Source organism: Siphateles boraxobius, unplaced genomic scaffold (genome assembly GCF_051911475.1).
Source record: "Siphateles boraxobius isolate OS27281-9 unplaced genomic scaffold, OSU_SipBor_1 130, whole genome shotgun sequence".
Taxonomy (NCBI): Eukaryota; Metazoa; Chordata; class Actinopteri; order Cypriniformes; family Leuciscidae; genus Siphateles; species Siphateles boraxobius.
The window spans coordinates 46,261,073-46,279,207 of record NW_027508734.1 but is presented as its reverse complement, the minus strand read 5'-3'; the positions used below and the strand labels follow the sequence as shown (position 1 = coordinate 46,279,207).

The 18,135-nt window shown below is 44.8% G+C and overlaps 1 protein-coding gene across 1 annotated transcript in view; it reads left to right on the top strand.

Annotated features, from left to right (window-relative positions):
* The first annotated feature begins 220 nt into the window (after window positions 1-220).
* LOC143737757 (solute carrier family 2, facilitated glucose transporter member 4-like) overlaps window positions 221-18,135 on the top strand; it is a 72,823-nt gene continuing 54,908 nt past the window's right edge. The window contains exons 1-2 of the mRNA XM_077229610.1: window positions 221-568; window positions 6,539-6,634. Coding sequence (XP_077085725.1) covers window positions 536-568; window positions 6,539-6,634 — 129 coding nt within the window. The 5' untranslated portion in view covers window positions 221-535. The remainder of the gene's footprint in view (window positions 569-6,538; window positions 6,635-18,135) is intronic.

The following is an 18,135-nucleotide window of genomic DNA, read 5'->3' as shown; positions in this document are numbered from 1 at the left end:
TCTCTCTCTCTCTCTCTCTCTCTCTCTCTCTCTCTCTCTCAAACATGTGGGACATGCTAATGTTACCTACGCCTTGCTCTTTTTTTCAATGACACATAAGGTCAAGACAATTTGAACAGTGACAAACCAACCTTGAAGGACTGAAGCTAATGGAAACAGCCTAGTCAGTGTAGCTACTCTTCACATAGATCTAAACCCCTCCCCTCTGGCCCAAAATTCTAAAAACATGCGGGTGGAGAGTGTGTGAGCATGTATTCTGTGTCCTCTTCTTCAAACCTCAGAGAGAAAATTATAGACACTGGAGAAACACACAAGCCTTAATCCAAATTTTGGACTTTTTTTGTATAGTTATTGTCTGTGTTTGTGTGTGTGTATGTGTGTGTGTGTGTGTGTGTGTGTGTGTGTGTGTGGGTTTGTGTGTTTGTGTCTTTTTTAAAGGACAAATTCAATTGACAAATCAGTGCTTTTGGAATAATATTGCTTGGAAAGGACTGTGAGACAGGACCAAAACTTTGAGTCTCGCACACTCAGAGTCATGCCGGCTGGGTTTCAACAGTTGGGAGGGGAGGTAATGACAATTACGATTATGCATGTAAGATATTGTGAGCTACCATACAGTGTGATGATGATGATGATGATAGTTTAATTTGGATCTTTAAAATATAAACATTTTAAACAATGTTATATTTGATTTTTATTTGATTTAAATACCTAAAATAATTCATTATGAGAATGTGCCCATGTACTGATTTAATATTACACTCACACTCAGACGTGAAGCCTTCTGTTTTTTTGGTAAAAATGCCACTGGATATTGTGATCCAATGAGAGTGTGAGATACCAATAAAGTCAACAATGCAGTTGGATGTAAAATGGTCACATGTTTCAAGGTCAAATCCTTGTTTTTAAATTACTCAGAGATACTCGGTTAAAGCATTTCTGTCTCACAGTGGACCTTAAATGATAAAGTGTAAACACTTTAATACTTGAATACTTCTGTATCTTAGTGCTTGTTGGTGCCATGATTTGTGATATGCTGACCGTAATCACAACACTCTAATGCCACTATTACCAACCTATTATGCCAGCATATCTGAGGAACTCATTTTAATGTTTTGTTTAAGAAGTATTCTCCTAAACTGAAAAAATGGTTCTGTCCAAGTTTTCAGACATACTGCCTCTCTTGACATTTGACGTTTCTGTGTGTATCATTACAAAACACAACATAGCCAAACCTCAACACAGATTGGTCATGCAATGGAGCTAACACACAATACGAGTTTAGTGCAAAAATATTATATCATATAGTTTAATTTAAACATTTTTGACATAATTGTGTCATATACCATGAAAATGAATATTTGAACAACACATGTTTTTAATTTATTTTATATTGAATAATATAATTGATTTACATTTCTATATGGTATGACGAGTTATCAGAATGCAACTAAATTAAAGTAATTAAAGTTCCCATTAAGTCAGTCACGTCATGGGGTCTCACCTGGGAGCCCAAACAAGCCAATGAGATTTGCATGCCAAGTTACACCTACTCGGACATACGGGTATAAATAGGACAGGCATTACTCACTTCATTCATATTTTGCTTCGGAGCCAAGCGGTTGTAAAACAACGATTGCTCATTCCATTCACCTGACAGCTGGAAAATGGAAAATGGAGACTCCAGGCGGTCCAGCTGATTTGGAGCCAATTCGGGGATGTACAGGTAGACTTCTTTGCCGCCCAGGAGTCCGCCCAGGTGCCCGCTGCCAGTTGTTTTATTCCCTGTAATGATGGGAACCTTAGGCACGGAGGCACTGGCACACAGCTGCCCCCGGGGCCTACGCAAATATGTGTTGACCCCAGTGAGCCTTCTCAGACAGACAATGTGCATGGTCAGGGTGGACGAGGAGCAGGTCTTGTTAGTTGCGCCGCACTGGCCCAACCAGACCTAGTTCCTAGAATTGGACACCTCAACAAACTCGTCTCCATACCGGCGTGATGACTCCGACCCCCAACTAGATGGAACTGGATAAATATTGTGAAAGTTCTGATCCAATTTGACTTCTGACCTATAATGCTGCCTGAATCATAATCATACACTGTTCGTTCGTTGGCCAGAGGAGAACTGGCCCCCTGACTGAGCCTGGGAGAACAAGTTTTTTTCCCTCCATTCTGTCACCTGATAGAGTTTTGGTTCCTTGTCACTGTTGCCTTTTTCGCCTTTATTCGCCTTTGTCGCCATTGGCTTTTGGCTCGTTTAGTTGGGGACCTTGAATTTTATATTTCACAATATCCTTCTTGCTATTCAGGTGAGTTCCCCACTCGGCAAACCCTGAATCGAGTTCCTACTGCATCTTTCGGCAGTCAGACGCGGCAGAGGTGTCTTACGCCAGACCCAGTACTGTGCATGGCCGGCCGGTCAGCCCTTGTACTGGGCTAGATGCCCATATGAGGTGATTCCCTGTTCTGTAATCCCATATGTGGATTATCCATGATACGGTTTCCCCCTCTGTTCTGCCTCGTGCCTAGTTACTTCTGAGATCTTCCATATGAAGTAATGCCCCACAGGTCAGTCAATATGTGAAATCTCTTCATGTTGCCTTCCTTCAGGCAGGGCATGGTCACCATAGCATTCCCCTTGTTTGGGACTAGGCACACCAGCGTTATGGTCATGGCTAAAAATTGTTGGGAATTGAGTTGCAAAGCACTCTTCACTGGGGTAGGAACAGCAGCTTTGACTGTCCCCAGAGTAAGACCCTGTCCCTTTCATCCTTTTCATTGAAAATTTCACTGGCCAATGTTCATTGGCTCGCTTTGTTACCACTTGTTACTCCTTCAGGGAACTGGGTTTACATCAGTAACCTAGACGTTTTTTTTTTGTATTATTATAAATTTAATCAAAACGGCAGACAAATCATAAATGCAATCAATAGTAATATGATTTGATTGCTTATCACTTTTGACCAATAGATGGTGCTGTTACCAAATTCATGTTGTGTGGTCAGTAAGAGGTGACAATGACATAAAACGTTTGGAGTCTATATTCCTATAAAACCCCCTATTATTCTATTTTAAAGGCTCCTAATTTTGTTTTGGAAGTCTTCTACAACAGGTTTACATGCATCAAAGGTAAAACACTGTTTAATTTTCTTATAATATACATTGCACATCACCACATTTTTCAATGATTCTACAACGACTCGTTGGATGAATCAGTCCCTCTAAATCCCTCCTTTTCAAAAGCCTGCTCTGCTTTAATTGGCCAGATGGCCCAGTCTGTTATGATTGGTCTACCACGTACAGCGCCTGTCTGAAGCTACATGCCCATTACCATAGATGAATGTCAGGTCTGTCCGGAGGCTGCTTAAATCTCAGCGATTGTAAACTGTAAAGACAGTAACGATGACGTTGATTTTACCATATCAATCTGAGCGCTAGTCCGATGATGAAACATTGGAAGAACTAGTTATTCAAACCGAACCTCCATCGTAAGGGCAACTTGAGCAGGACGTTTCTCAGTGATATGCTACTCAGTTTGGGTCACATTATGAGATTTTGCAGCTGTCATTCCTCACCATCAGCATTAACAAGTGTATGTCCATACAATATAGACGGGCATTATGCAAATGTATCTTCTAGTGGCGTAGAACCGTAAAGCAGTAGGATTCGAATAAAAAATGACTCGTATAGGCAGTTCAGAGTTGATTCTTTCTTTTGGGCACTTGAAGCTTTGCAGAGCCTCAGAATCAGCTTGACATCAAGTCATTAAATTCATTGATGCATCATTTGAGAACGGTTTGGTCAACCAAAAAGCTTTTGATAACTTTTTGCCAGAATGGTCGCACAATAACCCAATTATGGTGAAATGGTCTAGGATGAGTTAAGAGGTGTAAAGTCCAGGTTCAGAAAGTAAATGTCCTTCTCAGTATTTTGTTCCAATCACCTGGATTTGCTAATTAGCACAGTTTTTCAGCCAGCAGATAGAACTAATTAGTGAAATCAGCTTGCTGAGTTCATGGGTGGAATAAACATATGGCAGGACTTTTACTTTCTGACCCTTGGATTTTACACCTCTGGATGAGTTTTAAAAACTAGGCTTTCAAATAAATCTAAAATAACAGACAGCAGTTTTGACTGATTATGGCATAATTGTGATCATTGTTCTTGGTATGATTTAAGAAATCTATTAAGACCAGTTTCATTAAACTAAAAAAATAATCAACAGCTATTAGCATTTTTTGAACCGTCTCAACTTTTTGAGTACCTTCAGGGTATGTTTCTAATGACACAAACAGAGTTTCGAAATGATAATGCCTTTATAAAACACAGTATTTTACGTCAAAATTCAAAATGGTCAACGCCCAACATGGCCGATATGGGAAAGATTGGGTACCCTGTGACTTGGTATGTCATATCAAATCTAATGAGACCCAAAGAGTATCCAATATTTTGTGATTTTGGGGCAAATCGATCAGAAACTATATGCAAAAATAGTGAATGATGAAAATCATTTCTCCGGACCAGTAGGTGGCGGTGTGCTGAAACGCTTCAGGTTGTCTCAGGTCATGCTTGCGATGATATGTACCAAGATTTGCCTCATGCTAAAGCATTGCATTTTGATGTGCTCTTTGTTGAATTTGTTTGTGTGTTATTCTAGAACAGTTTGGTTTATCAAAAAGCTTTTGATACATTTTTGCCCGCACAGTCTGCAGATGATCTGAGCCAACTTTGCTAGGTTGAATCGTCTTGAGCAAAGGAATCATAGAAAAAATAATAATTTTGTCTTTAGGCCTTATGGTTCAAAAGTTATTAGCATAAACATGGTAACAAATTAGGACAGTTGGTGGTACTATAGGTAAATGACTCCAAATTTGCTGTGGTTAAAGCCAAAGTCCTTTTAGGCAAGTCATGCCACTCGGCCGCCATCTTGGCAACGGCTCCGGGCAGCTTTTTCGGACAAAACCAGGCTCGTATCTAAATGAATGGGCAGAGAGTCAGAACTGGGCACATAAAAACTGCATATATAGAAACAGCAGTAAAATATGATAAAAATCGCTAAAAAAGTTTGATGACTTTGCCCCAAAATAAGGTTTAAAACGCCTTTCCCCCCACACCAACTTCATTTACATTTCTATCCAGAATAGTGGTGTTGTGCCGAGCACTTAAACAAATGCTCAATGTCATTTTATCACTGTGTACAGTACAATATTTTGAATTATTATTTTCTTGTGTTTTGTTCTTCCTGTGGCTCACTTTTTCTTTGCTTTGAGTGTGTACCCCTGATATGGACAGCATTTTTTGTAATCTCATTGTATAACGTTATGTGTTCTGAAAAAATAAAATGATTTTTTAAAAACCCTTGAAGAAATGCTTTGCTTATTGACGTTAGGGATACAGTCAGCATATAATGTTACCATCTACAGTATATTTACACAACGCACACATACACTGCATATCAAATCTGCCACCTGTCACAAACCTCAACTGTGCGCTTGCGTCAGTGGAACCAGACGATAGGTTTAAATGTTTCCCGGCTTGACTGTTAAAATGAGACGATTGGCTTTCCAGCGGGAGGGGCGGGACATGTGCATACAACCGCCATCTTTGGCGTTACGGGTTTTCCCTATATAGTTGTATTGAGGAAGTGGCATGTCTCTGTATAAATTGTCTCTGTTAAAGTTCAGACTGTCCCCTATCTGTGTGCTAAATTTCATTACATTCTTGCAAGCGGTTCTATGGGCTGCCATAGACTAAAGAGCAGAAGAAGAAGAAGAAAAATATTAACAGAGACAATAGGCCACACGCACATTCAGTGATTAGCCACTTATAATACATATGAATGCCCGTAAGTGTTACACAATGAAAACAGCGTTTGTTTAGAGAAATGTGTTGTACACTCCTTTACACTTATGTCAGCAGATAAAAACAAGAGAGGAGTCAGCCAGACGTCTGTCAGTCAGTGAAAAGACAGGTGTGTGGCCCATTCTGCTAATGCCAGATGAACCACAAAGACATGGTAACAGACTGAACCATTTGGCCTACAAGACGTGACAGACAGAACAAATCAAATCAGTATAGGGCTTAATTTTAAAGCAGTAATCCTTAATTAAATAGGAAGGTATTTGTGTAATCAGATAGATATATGGCTTTCCACCTCTCCAATGTTGAACATATTGCTGTGAAGACATTCTATGACATAATGGTTTTGTTATGTACAGGTTGAGGCAATCATACCATGTCCTTGATAGCCATCCAGTAAATAAGATATCAATATATATCTCTCACGTTATCTATTAAATATGAATTTAGATTTTATCCTAATATATAAATATATAATTGCAATATTTAACAATAAACAAATATTTAAATTTAGAGTGAAGATGACAGTAATGCTGTAATACCTTCCTTTGATGTTTGTAACTTTGTTATACTTTGAACACCAATATGCTGCTGAGATTACATGAAAATATTCCTGCTTCAACAGACTTATGTGTATACTGTGATTATAAACATTGTGTGTTTTGGTTTCCTGCAGAGAATAACTGGAACCCTCGCACTGTCAGTGTTCACCGCTGTACTGGGTTCCTTTCAGTTTGGCTATAACATTGGAGTCATCAACGCTCCACAGAAGGTAATATTGCATCCATATGAAAATCAGTTACTCGTACATATTTTAGACATATTATCACTGTATTGTTAAAACTTCAATTTGCAATGGCAGGATGATAATGATGTCCAAATAATTACATTCATAAAGAGTGACTAAGCACAGTCCACAGCCATATCTTAGCTATATTATATTACATATTATAATATTCAGCAATTGTCACTTCAAGTGCATCTCTGTGATGAATCATCGGAGGCAGTCAGGTCCATTTGCAACGTTTATTAAAGAAGAGTAGTAAACAGGAAAAGGGTCAGACACTGGCAAGATCAACAACGAAGAACAGGTTCACACTTGTCAAATCAAGGCGAAGGGTCAGGGCTGGCAGCGAGCAGAGGAGAATCAAGGACGAAGCAGAGGGTCCAGAGGCAGGCAGCAGACAACGGGAGAATCAGATCAGAGGAGGTCAAACACAAGCAGGCAGAATACAGGGATAATGCTCTGAATGTTCACAGGGCAAACAAGACTTTGCACTGTTTGAGATGTGAATGGGGCTTATATGCAGGTAGATAACAGGATGCAGGTGCGCGAGTAATCAGTGATGGCAGGTGTGTGAGTAATCAGTCCAGGAATGATGTGTGAGAAAGTCAATACTCGGGTGATGGTGGCCTCTGGTGGCCAGTGAGGGATGACGTGGGGTCTGAGATTGTGACAGAGCGTCCCACGTCTCCTCACTGCGTCATAAGTTTTCTACGGCGGGAACATTTGCGGATTCCCCAGACCAAGGGTATAGAGGTGGTTGGAAGCCCAGGATGCACTGGAAAGGAGTCAAGCCCGTGGAGTGCTTTTGTATGGAGTTCTGGGCGTATTGCGCCCAAATTAAGTATCGACACCAATTCTCTTGGTGATAATGACAGTAGGTCCGGAGGAACCTGCTGATATCTTGATTGAGACGTTCTACCATAAACCTGGTGGTGTCTTGGGTTAAGGTTTGCCACCAGTAGCGGTTCTGGAGAAGTTGAATGGTGGCTGTAACCCTTGGATGACCGGAACTGGGAAGAGCGTGAACATGCTCCAGGACCTGGTTTCGAAGTGTCTCGGGGACAAAGATTCTGTGAGGCGGACAGGCTAGGGGAGCTTCCGTTTGAGCATTGGCCTGCTCCAGCTCGGTCTCTAGATCCCACTGGATGGGACCAACGACGAGGTCGGGACCCAGGATAGTTTCAGGAGCTTGGGTGGCTGGTTCTGGGTCGTACAGTCGGAATAGGGCATCGGCCTTAGTGTTCTTAGACCCTGGACGGTAGGTGACCGTGAATTGAAAATGGGTGAAGAAGAGGGACCAGCGGGCTTGTCGGGGGTTTAACCTCTTGGCGGTGCGGAGGTATTCCAGGTTCTTGTGATCGGTGAGTACAGTGAAGGGAGTAGCGGCTCCCTCTAGCCAGTGTCGCCATTCCTTGAAGGCGGCCCTCATGGCCAGAAGTTCGCGATCTCCTACATCATAGTTTCTCTCAGCTCGTTGAGTTTTCTTGAGTAGAAAGCACAGGGGTATAGTTTGGGTGGAGACCCCTGCTGTTGGGACAATACAGCGCCCAGGCCAGTATTTGACGCATCCACTTCCACCACGAAGGGTAGATTGGGGTTGGGATGGTGCAAGATTGGGGCAGACGTGAAGAGTTGTTTCAACTCTTCAACTCTGTGATGGGTCGTGGCCACTCGAGAACAGCTCGAACTTTGCCCTCATCCATGGTGACGCCCTCAGGGCTGACGATGTATCCCAAGAACGTGGTGGAGGTCTGATGGAACTCACACTTCTTGATCTTGGCATAAAGCTGGTGTTGAATGAGGCGTTCAAGGACCGCTCGGATGTGTTGAATATGGTCCTTCAGGGTGTTGGAATAAATCAAGATGTTGTCAATGTAGACGATGACTGTTCGATGGAGCATGTCCTGAAATACGTCGTTGATGAAAGATTGGAACACGACAGGACTGTTAGACAGCCCGAACGGCATGACCTTATATTCGTAGTGCCCTGTGCACGTGGAGAAGGCTGTTTTCCACTCGTCGCCCTCGCGAATGCGGATGAGGTTGTAGGCACAGCGTAGGTCGAGCTTGGTGTAGAAGTTTGCCGTGCGGAGTAGTTCCAGGGCTGCTGGTACCAGAGGGAGTTGGTAGTGGAATTTGATGGTCCGGTCATTGAGAGCCCGATAATCAATACAGGGTCGGAGACCGCCATCCTTTTTTTGACAAAGAAGAAGCCAGCTGATGCTGGAGATGTTGAGGGTCGGATGAAGCCCTTTGTGAGGTCCTCCTCGATATATTTTCTCATGGCCTCAGTCTCAGGTTGGGAGAGAGGGAAGATACGGCCTTTGGGAGGCGTGGAGCCTGGAACCAGATCGATGGCACAGTCGCTGTTGCGATGCGGAGGAAGTTTGGAGGCCTTCACCTTACTGAAGGCTACGGCTAGGTCGTGGTATTCTGTTGGAAGGTGAACTGAGTCCGTTCCCTCCTGGGGAACAGTGATGTTTCGAACGGGTAAAGGAGTCACAGAGGTGAGACGGGTGGAGCAGCAGGATTTACTCCAGTGGATGATTTAACCGCTTCCCCACCAAATGTGCGGATCGTGCTTGCGGAGCCAGGGTAGACCCAGAATGACCGGTGTGTAAGAAGTTTGAAGAACGTAAAACTGAATGGTCTCAGTGTGAAGAGCTCCTGTCCGCATGTGAATGTGCTGGGTGATATGGGTTACTCGACCTGAGCCTAGTGGTCTCCCATCGATGGCCTCGACAGTGAGACAAGAGTAATAATAGGTTAGAGCAATGTTGTTTCGTTGAACAAAGTCCGCCTTTCTCAGTGGAGGACGTATGGGACAGTTGATGCGGAAATGACCCGCCTCGCCACAATACAAACACAGGTTTTGACACCTCCGCCGTTCTTTCTATTCCAGAGTTAAGCGAGAGGTGTTTATCTACATCCAGTTCTCTGCCATCATCACGGCAGGCCAATTTTGCTTGCAATTCATGACTCAACCCTCTTCGGAACATCACCTTTAACGAGTCGTTGGTCCAATCCGTCTGTGCGGCGAGGGTTCTGAAAGTGTGTGTGTGTGTGTGTGTGTGTGTGTGTGTGTGTGTGTGTGTGTGTGAAACCAATACACGCCTCGATAAGGAACTTCACTGGAGATTGTGCTGCGTGCTCAATACATTCCTCGAAGCTTCAGTGTCATACCTAACATTATAGGGCCAGTACCATGATCGTAGAATAAACTCAGGGTTACAGGGTTAGCTTCGAGCTGACAAAACCAAACCAAACCAAACCAATCAGGCTTTGTTGGTACCATAATGTTGATCATCAACTTTCTCTTTCCAGGCTTTGACCTAAATATTCATAAATATCCATGAAATGTGTGCAAATGTAAGTGTGACATCAGTGGCGAACAGCCAATCACATACCTTGAAACATGCAAAACTGTGATTCACTTCTCGCAAGAGAGCCAGGCAATTTAAAGTCTCTCTTCTATCGAAGATTGAAGAGATTGAAGAATATGAAGTACATAAAGGCATTTGCACAGCACGAAGAAAATATCTTGCTATATCAGTGCAAGTTAAAGTTGTGAAATTAGTTTATACTGTTGATGATAATATACAGATACTTGAACATGCAAGCTCACATGTAGGGATTTTTAAAGCTTTTTCTATTGACTCTAAAGCCTTTTTATGTTACATGTGATATTTATATATTTATAAAGTACTCCATATAAAGTTTAATTATAATATTTATATCAATAAGTCTCAAGCAATATGTCAGTAAATATGTTAATTGGATTTGTAGTATACTTAGTATGAAATAAATGTATTTATTTTGGCGTTGTTTTTTTACTAGGGTTAAGAGTATTACGATTATATAAATAATACAAAAATCAAATAATTATAATAAATAATCATTGCTAAAAGATCTGTTACTTTATAGTGACCTTTAATTTGGAGCAAGAGAAACTGGGGGAGTGATTTTATCGCGTCAGACATGTCAGTTTGCTCACAGCTGATTGGTCCAGTTTCATTTTGCCCCGGAGCAGGTTAGCTGTGGAGCGTAAGTTACTATGGCAATGAAAACTGGCAAAAGCTGAGCCAATTTCATGGTGCCTAAAACCTAGGGTTGGAACACAACTAAACTGAAACATATCTGTCTATACCTAAACTGGCTTTATTAATAGGCCCCAGATCAAATGAGGGGAACAGGGAATCACATGACACAATAATAGGAAACATGACTATGAGAAACGTCTCGGTTACGTATGTAACGCCCGTTCCCTGAAGGAAGGAACAGAAACGTAGTTGATGTGTCGACTGATTGGGATCACGCTTAGGGAGCCTGTCATCTTCGAGTACTGTTAAAATAAGCCAATACACATTGGCGTGCGAGATCTGCATCTCACACTCCGCGGTGCGGGTATAAATTCGGAAGTGAATGCACGTTCCAGTTGTTTTTCGCTGAGGAGCCGAGCGGAGCCCAGAGTAGGGCTGGACGATTTTGGCTAAAATCATAATCGCGATTAATCGAACAAGTTACCTCGATTACGATTATTGAACGATTATTCAAAAAAAAATCTTTCTCATGGGTCACTGGCAAGGCTTATACTGTAAATATGTTCACGGTTATTTTTTTTTAATGAAAGAATGCATAATCCTATCTTTGTGATTCTAAAATAAGGAAACGCACAGATAGCTTTTAATGCTTACTTATTAAATATTTCAAACAACTGAATCAAACAAAGCATACAATGCTTGAAATAAAAACGTCTTATAAAAAAGTGATTAAGTTTTAATGCAAAAAGAAAGTTTCCTAAAAATGTAGAAAATAGTTATTTTTGTAAACAAAATAAATTATTGTAAATATTGCCATCTTAAAATTAAAATATAACTTGTATAAAACTAAAAAAACTAATCCTTTTTATATTGTGTAGCATTTGTAAATGCTTGTGTTATCGAAACCTGCTTTGTGGAGTGGAGGCACTTGTTGCTGGGCGTTTGTCAGTCTCTCTCTTTTTTCGTGTCTTTGGTACAAGCGGCTCCTGTTGCTGAGTTGACTCAGTGTTTGAGTTCCCTTTCACACAGAGATTCCGGAAAATACACGGATAAAGTGGCCCGGGAATTGACCCGGGTTCGTTTGACTTTGGTTCATTCACACTGCCAGTGATTTTCCGGAATCCCAAGAGAGTGCGTTCACACAGACACACACAACCCGCAAAGACACGTGACATGTCCCAGCGGCGTCTATAGTTTGCTTATGAGCTGCGATTTCTCTCGGGAAACCACGCTTGTGCATTTGTTTTCTCTGATTCGATCATAAACTAGCACATTACTAACCGTTTCACGCTGGCGAACGATCCCGGCTTAGCGCCATCATTACGACACGGCATTCATTACGGCTTTTGTTCACACAGCACGCGTTCCGGGACTGAACACGGCAATGTTACTATGTCCCAAACCTGGCATCAATCCCGGGTCGTGTTTGCGTTCACACATAAGGTGTTTGTTCTGGCAATTTCCCGGGATCAACGCGCTGTGTGAAAGGGGCTCATGTTGCTTCAATGTCGCAGACTGGACGGGGCGGAGTTACGTGACTACACACGCGATAATATCTTTTAAGGGGAAAGTACATTAACACACAGTGGGCGGAAATATTAATAGGATTAAAAAACCGAAATAACCGACATGGTAAAATTACGTCGGTTATAGGCTCTGAATTTCGGTTTCGATTATTTTTCGATTAATCATCCAGCCCTAGCCCAGAGTCAGCGGTGGTCCAGAAATAGTGGTCAGGGAACGAGGGTTACATACGTAACCGAGACGTTCCCTTTCAGTCGCTCACGTTCGACGTAGTCAACATGTCGACTGATTGGGATCCCAATTAAAACGCCACTAGTGCTGCCACCTTCCTAGACAAAAGCTTTCTGATCCCCCCACATTATTTGAAGTGGAGATGGGACAGGGCTTAGGCAAGGGAAGTCACTGCTGTTCCACAAGACCAATGGGAAAGCTTTCTCTTTTATTGGAAAGGAATACGCTGCGGAAGCCACATCCAGCCCGTAGGGAGATAACATGTGGAGGATTCACATATGGACTGGGCGGATTACCGGGCAGTACAACATATGGAATGTCTCTGAGGTGGCTCCAAACCTATAACAGGGGGAGACTCAACCGGTCAGTGACGGCAGAGCGGCTCTGCCAAGGGAAGACACGGACACGCCGCAGGGAACCGTACTATGAAAGAATACACATATGGGATCGCCGTAGGGATCACAACATATGTACCCATCCTAACACAGGTTCCACCAGTTCATACGAGTGAAAGGCCTGGCTTTGGACGCTCCGCCACGTCCGTAGCCAATGGGTATGGAGGAACTCGACAGGGTTTCGGCTAAAGAGGAACTCTACTGAAGCAAGAATTGCGCACGTATTCAGTCCATAGGAGGGCAATGCCGCAGCAAGCCGACACTTTGAACCAGGCTTATAGTGAAACTGGCTTCATGATAAGGGAGCCCACGGAAAGCAGCGGTTCAACAAGTAGGCTATTTCTCTAGTGAACGTGATGGGTGTCGCCTAGCCCATGGCTCTAAAGCATCTGTCAGCGAGGCACTCTGTGTCAACGCCTAGGCAGGAGCTATACTCTCTCTTTGGAGGTGCCCACTACCCAGGGGGGCACGTGCACCTTGGGATAACACACCAAGATGATGGAAAACACTATGCCGTGGGCCAACCTGTGCTTGGAAACTCCCCTCCCTTTTTGCTGGTCTCCGTAACAGACGAGAGCTGTTCTTTGGTCCTGAGGCTTTGCATTCTGTCCAGTTATAACTGCAAGGAGTGGAAAGGGCAGAGAAAAGCCAGGGCTGGGTCTGCCTCCTCCAGGGCAACGCTTGCAGGCTCACCACCTGGTCCCCTTTTCAAGGGAGAGATAGGAACCTTGGGGACACATCCAGACCAGGGTCTCAGGATATCGTGAGAGTTGGTCGGCCCGAATTCCAGGCACGATTCGTCCACCGAAAATGCATGCAGGTCCCCTACCCTCTTGATAGAGGCCAAACAAGCAGGAGAAATGTTATTTTAAAAACAGGTTTTTAACTCAGCTGCCTGTAGTGGCTCAATGGGAGGTCTCTGCAGTACAGTAGCACCAGAGATAAGTCCCAAAGGGTATAAAGGTGGTGCAAGGTGATTCAGTTTCCTTGCTCTCATGGATTTGTGACAGTGGCAAGGAACCAAAACTCTATCAGGTGACAGAATGGAGAAAAAAACCTTGGTAGAAACCAGGCTCAGTCGGGGGGGCCAGTTCTCCTCTGGCCAACGATCGAACAGTGTATGATTATGATTCAGACAGCATTACAGGTCAGAAGTCAGATTGGATTGGAACATTATAATATGCAGTTTATCTGGTTGAAGATCGGAGTCATCACAGGCATATGGAGACGAGTTTGTTGAGGATCTGTGCCGATGGTAGTCATGCCGATGAGCCCTTCACAGGGGAGAATCTAGTTGATATGCTGACATTTCAGGGATGCGTTGTGGTCATGTCTAGGTTCAAGTCCATCATTTGATCTGGATACGGCCTGGGTCTGGCTGATTACAGTTAACCTCGGAATAAACAGAAAGACTAAAATTAGCATGGATGCCATTCTTTTTATGATGTAGCGGGTACATCAGGTGTTACAGGAAGTGTTCCCGGTTCCAGCTGACCTAATTTTTGCATCCTAATAATCATTTAACTGATTTGAATACAATGAATGTATAGTGTTCTATGTGTATGCCAGGTTGAAGAGATGTGTTTTTAATCTAGATTTAAACAGACAAGACTAGATTCTGCTTCCCAGACAATGTTAGAAATACTGTTCCACAACGGTCGCAGAAATGATGGTGTCAACGACATGTTTGTGGTAGATTACCCAGAACCACCGCGTCCCGTCCTTTCAGGACGCGGGTGCCATCATGCCCCATCCCTGAGAATGTACTCAAAGAAATGAGTCAGAAGGGGCTGTCGATAGGAACAAAAGTTCGGGGGAACTAGGTCCGGTTGGGCCAATAAGGGGCAACTAGCAAGACCTGCTCCTTCTCATTGACTTAGCACAGTGCTGTGCAAGAAGGCTCACTAGGGAAACATATTTCTGCAAAGGCCCCGGGGCCAGCTGTGAGCCAGTGTCTCTGTGCCGAGGGTTGTTCGCTCGGACAGGGAGTAAAACAACTGGCAATTGGACGAGTCCGGAGAGGCAAACAGATGTAACTGTGCAGCCCCGTAGTGGTCCCAGAACAGCTGAACCCCTGGAGATGCAGTCTCCACTGTCCCGGGCCATAAGCTGTCATGAGGCCTTGTCGGCGGCATGATTGAGCAGGCCAGAAACGTTAGTGGAATGAAGCAACCTCAGAAGCTTCTGACCTCATAGGAGGAGGTGGTGGATGAGTTGCAACATGCGAGGGAAGCGTAGCACAACGGTCGCAGTGTTACTACAGACCAGTACAAGCTTCCTGAGCAGAAAGATGTCTCAAAGCAAGGTTTACTGTCAGCAACTTGAGGCAGTTTATGCCAATGCAGTCGGAGGACCGTCCAGACCCCCATTTTTGCATGCCCTTTGTACGTGGCCCCTCAGATGGTGTTTGGCAGACACTTGTTCTAGGGGCGGCTGGCCCGGAGAAACAAAGGTCTGATCCTGGGCTGAGGGTTTGGCAGCAGGCAAGGCGATTGTCACACAGAGCGTGCCGCTCTGCCACAGCCACCTCGGGACTCGGCCGTGAAGCCAGTGCTGAAGCGGTCATCATATGGAGGAAGCCATTGCGGCTGCGTCTGCCATATGCCCCAGGACCCTCTGAAAATGTTTTTCAGTGGGACCCTTTCTCATTTCTGAATGCACCGACCACACACGTTCCTGCTGTGAGGCGTGTTAGACCGAGTCCAGCTCCTACCGGAAAAGAGATCCTCAGCCCGTGGGCGAGTTTACTCTTTTCCCAGTTGACCTGAAGACCCAACTGGCTATGTAGCACTCAAAGGGTAGGACTTTGTACTGAGACTTCAAGGCTTTACAGGCTACACACTGCCATTCTGGCCCTCTTGGGACCCAGGAACAGAGGAATTTGCTCTTTCTTTTGAGTCGGGTACCGCTGGACTCTGGGGCGCCAGCGGCGGACCAGTAACCATCCGAAGAGCTCGTTCCCCCATACCTGGCTGGCCTGTGTCAGGGATGCTTGGCCTTACGTTTGCCACCTGTGCCAGATGGCCTCTGTCTGCGCTTGGGCGGCAGATAACTGTTGGGCCCAGTTCTCCGCCACGTCGCCGAACAGCCCAACCTGCGAAATTGGGGAGTCCAGGAACCGAACCTTGTCCGCATCCGCCATATCAACCAGGTATGATATTCACGATGGCGCTCCTGGTCCATTGGTGCCCTGGCCTGATAGACCTGTACCAACGCCATGGCATGCAAAGAGGAGGCGGCTTGCCCACAGGCTTTGTAAGCTCTGCCCGTCGTATGAACGGATGAGAGCACACAGGCCTTAGGGGGGAGACAAGGATTTCTCGTCCAAAAGGCAGCGGCTGCCGGACACAGGTGCACTTGTGTCGCGACAGACCACTCCACTGGAGGGATAGCCTCGTAACCCACCACCGCTCCTCAGTCAAGGATAGTGAGGGGGGAGGAGCTACTCAGGCAGTTTCTGGCAGAGAAAGGTGCCGTCCACGACCTAGTGAGCTCTCCATGCACTTTGGGAAAGAAAGGCACTGGGGCGGCGAGCTGAGAACCAGCACACCCAGAGGGAGATAACCCAGCCGAGTTATCATTTCCAGAGGTCAGCTCACCCCTCCGATGCTGCAATCAGCATCCTGTCCTCTGGACGGGCCCTGAATGAAACGGCTGGTCGGTCCATTACAGAGTGTGATAGAGGAGTGAGGGGCCCACAGGGATTGGTTACCGGGCAGGGAAGCCTCACTATGATCCTCTGATAACCAATCCCTCATGTCGTCGTAGCGGGGCGTGGTAATGGGGACTCCACCTTCACGCATGAAGGCGAGTCTCGATCTCAACACCACGATAGTCATGTTCTCGCAATGAGAACATGACCTATCCACAAAAGCTGCTTCAGCTTGCTGAATATATATATATACACATTTTTTTTTCATTTTTTTTTCAACACGTGATGCAACCATTGTGACCGTCAGTGGGGGGCAGGGAACGACCGCACCCAGAAATGCACAGATGGAATGACATCTTGAAAAATGCGCAAACGCACCCGTGTTGCTCTTTCAGGAAATTTCGGAGCACACAGGGGAATGACCACGGAAACAGTGAACTGAAACAGTGAAGCACTCACTTCTTTGCCCTCTAACCAGCCATCAACAAACACACAGAAATTATGCTGTTAAAACAGCAGTTGAGAGCTCAGAAGCTCGCAATCAACGCTGCACTTTCGCTGTAGAACCACCAGCACTGGGAGAGTTTTCCAGAAGAACACCGACACACTCGCTCGTTGAAAACTTCAATACACCTCAGGGACATCGACACCGATCGTCTCCGAAGCGAAAGACAACTGGTACGTGCATCCACATCCATATTTATACCCGCGCAGCCGGGCGGAGTGTGAGATGCAGATCTCGCATGCCAATGTGCATCGGCTCGTTTTAACAGTACTCGAAGATGACAGGCTCCCTAAGCGTGATCCCAATCAGTCGACACGTTGACTACGTTGAACGTGAGCGACTGAAAGGGAACTTCACAATAAACACCATGAAAAGAATAACATAATCCAAACCATGAAGAGACAATAGTAATTAAAATGTAATTAAAATTATTATTATTTTTTTTCCATTCTAATTTGTGATTTTAGAACTTAACAGTAGGGGATTTCAACCGAGGGAATGGGATTTCAACCAAGCCCCCCCAAACCCCCTTCCCCACACACACACACTTTTCATCTTTTATTTTATTTTTATTTTTTATAATCTCAGTAAACATAATAAGACACTTCTTTCAAAAACATTTTAAAATTCTTACTGACTCCAAACTTTTGAAGGGCAGTGTTTAATAAAACGTCCTGGTTGCGTATGCAACCCACCGTTCCCTGAAGGAGGGAACGGAGGACGTAGTCGACGTCGACTGAATTGGGATCACGCTAGGGAGCCTATCATCTTCGATTACTATTGACGAGCCAATGGAATTTGGCGTGCGTGATTTGCATCAAACACTCCGCCCCCGCGGCGCGGGTATAAATACGGAAGTGGATGCACGCACTAGTTGCTTTTCGCTGAGGAGCCGAGAGTAACCCGGGGTCAGCGGTGGTCCAGCGGTAGTGGCAAGGGGACTACGTCCTCCGTTCCCTCCTTCAGGGAACGGTGGGTTGCATACGCAACCAGGACGTTCCCTTTCAGTCGATAACATCAGACGTAGTCGACGTCGACTGAATTGGGATCACCCTTTGAACACGCCACTAACGCTGCCACCTTCCAGTGCCTAAACCAAAGCCTCCTGATGCCCCCGCAAATTCAAGGCGGGGAAGGAC